Genomic DNA, 1,782 nt, shown 5'->3' with positions numbered 1-1,782 from the left:
TTTATGTTTTAGTTATAGATTTAGCTTTTAATAGACATTTCTGCGTTAAAATTTTAAAAAAATTTTTAAAACTAATTTTTTTCTCAATAATCATATTGTTTTAAGTTATTTGCTAATTTCTAATTTATATTTCTATATTTTTTGTTTTTAGCTTGTATTATTCTTACTGAAAAAAAGGAGAAATATTTTAAAAATCATTAAAAAAAATATAAGAAATAATTTCTCAATAATTTTTTTTACATTTTTAGAGATACCAAAAATGGATCTTAATCTTAGTGATGCTATTGGTATTGATTCTAGTAAGAGACTAAATGAGGGAGATTCAACTGCAGGTTTCGCTCATAGGGTAATTAAAGATGCAACTGTTTCAATACCAAAAAATCCATTATATGATGATTCGAATTTACGTAGTGCCATTCAAAATCCATCTGAAGATATCAAATTAGATTCAGCTAAATCAGTAAATGTTCTTCATAAAAAGTCGTTAAGTTTTTTTCAGTTAGTTATGATTTTTATTTATTTCCTTCGTTTTGCGGTAAAATAAAGTTTACAATTATAAACTTTATATATATTATAAAAACAAAATTTTAAATCATTTGTAATAATTTATAGAGAGCTCACTCTCCTAATTTGAAAGCTAAGCATAAAGAGAGAGTTAGGTTGCAGAATAAATGGGATAATAGGGATAAAAAGATGAAAGGTGATCGGGAAAAGATGGAGAAAAAATGGGATGAAAGGAAACAAAAAGAAAATAGAGAAAAGGAAGAGTTAAAAAAAAAAGAAGAGGAAAGAAAAAAAAAGACAAATAATGAGATGAAAGAATTTAATATGAAATGGAATGGAGAAAAAGAAAGAGAAAATGATTCTGAAGATAAATCCTTGCAAATTTTGAATTCTTTGAGAGCAAGTGGAAAAAATATTGAGTCCTTGAATAAACCAAGTACAAGCCAAGCATGTAATAAAACTGTTAAAAAAAAGGAAAATAATAATATGCCTTCGGATAATAAAGGAGAAAAATTGAAAGAAAAATCCTCCAATAAACTAAATTCAGAACTTGAACGTGAAAAAAAGAGAATAGAAACGTTCTATCGTCAAATGTTTCAATTAGATGAGAAATGGAAAAAATATGAAGAGGATTGTATAATGATGAATGAAAGGAAAAAAGAAGAAAGAAAAAAATTAGAAGAAATAAGAAGAGAAAGAAAGAAAAAACACGAACAAGAAATGCTAAAAGAAAATGAAGAATGGAAAAAGAGCATGATAGAAAAAAATAAAGAGTGGAAAATGAGCATGATAAAAAAAAATAAAGAGTGGGAAAAGAGAATGCAAAAAGAAAAGGAAGGGGGGGAAAATGGAGTGCTAAAAGAAATGGAAGAGTTGGAAAAGAGAAGGCTAAAAGAAATGGAAGAGTTGGAAAAGAGAAGGCTAAAAGTAATTGAACGGTTGGAAAAGATAGTGCTAGAAAAAAAGGAAGAGTTGGATAAGAAAATGATTAAAAAAAAGGAAGGGTTGGAAAAGAAATTGCTAAAAGAAAAAAAAGAAAAAAAAGAAAAGGAAGAAGGGGAAGATAGAATGCAAAAAGAAAAGGAAGAGTGGGAAAAGGAAATGCAAAAAGAAAAGGAAGAGTGGGAAAAGGGAATGCAAAAAGAAAAGGAAGAGTGGAAAAAGAACATAAAGGAAAAAAACGAGAAGTGGGAAAGAGAAGAAAATATGAAAGTTAATGAAGAAGAAAGTGAGTTTAATTTAAAGTGGAAAAAAGAACTTGATAAGATAAAAGTATAA

General features: G+C 27.0%; 1 protein-coding gene across 1 annotated transcript; it reads left to right on the top strand.

The window, feature by feature from the left end:
- Window positions 1-259: 259 nt before the first annotated feature.
- PGAL8A_00323200 (fam-i protein) lies at window positions 260-1,782 on the top strand (the record flags this gene model as incomplete). Its single annotated transcript, XM_028672257.1, has 2 exons — window positions 260-535; window positions 613-1,782. The coding sequence occupies 2 exons, from the start codon at window positions 260-262 to the stop codon at window positions 1,780-1,782; spliced, it is 1,446 nt and encodes a 481-aa protein (XP_028528827.1).

The sequence above is a fragment of the Plasmodium gallinaceum genome (genome assembly GCF_900005855.1).
Source record: "Plasmodium gallinaceum strain 8A genome assembly, contig: PGAL8A_v1_91, whole genome shotgun sequence".
NCBI lineage: Eukaryota > Apicomplexa > Aconoidasida > Haemosporida > Plasmodiidae > Plasmodium > Plasmodium gallinaceum.
The sequence above is the reverse complement of the archived record's forward strand: the minus strand, read 5'-3'. Positions and strand labels throughout refer to the sequence as shown.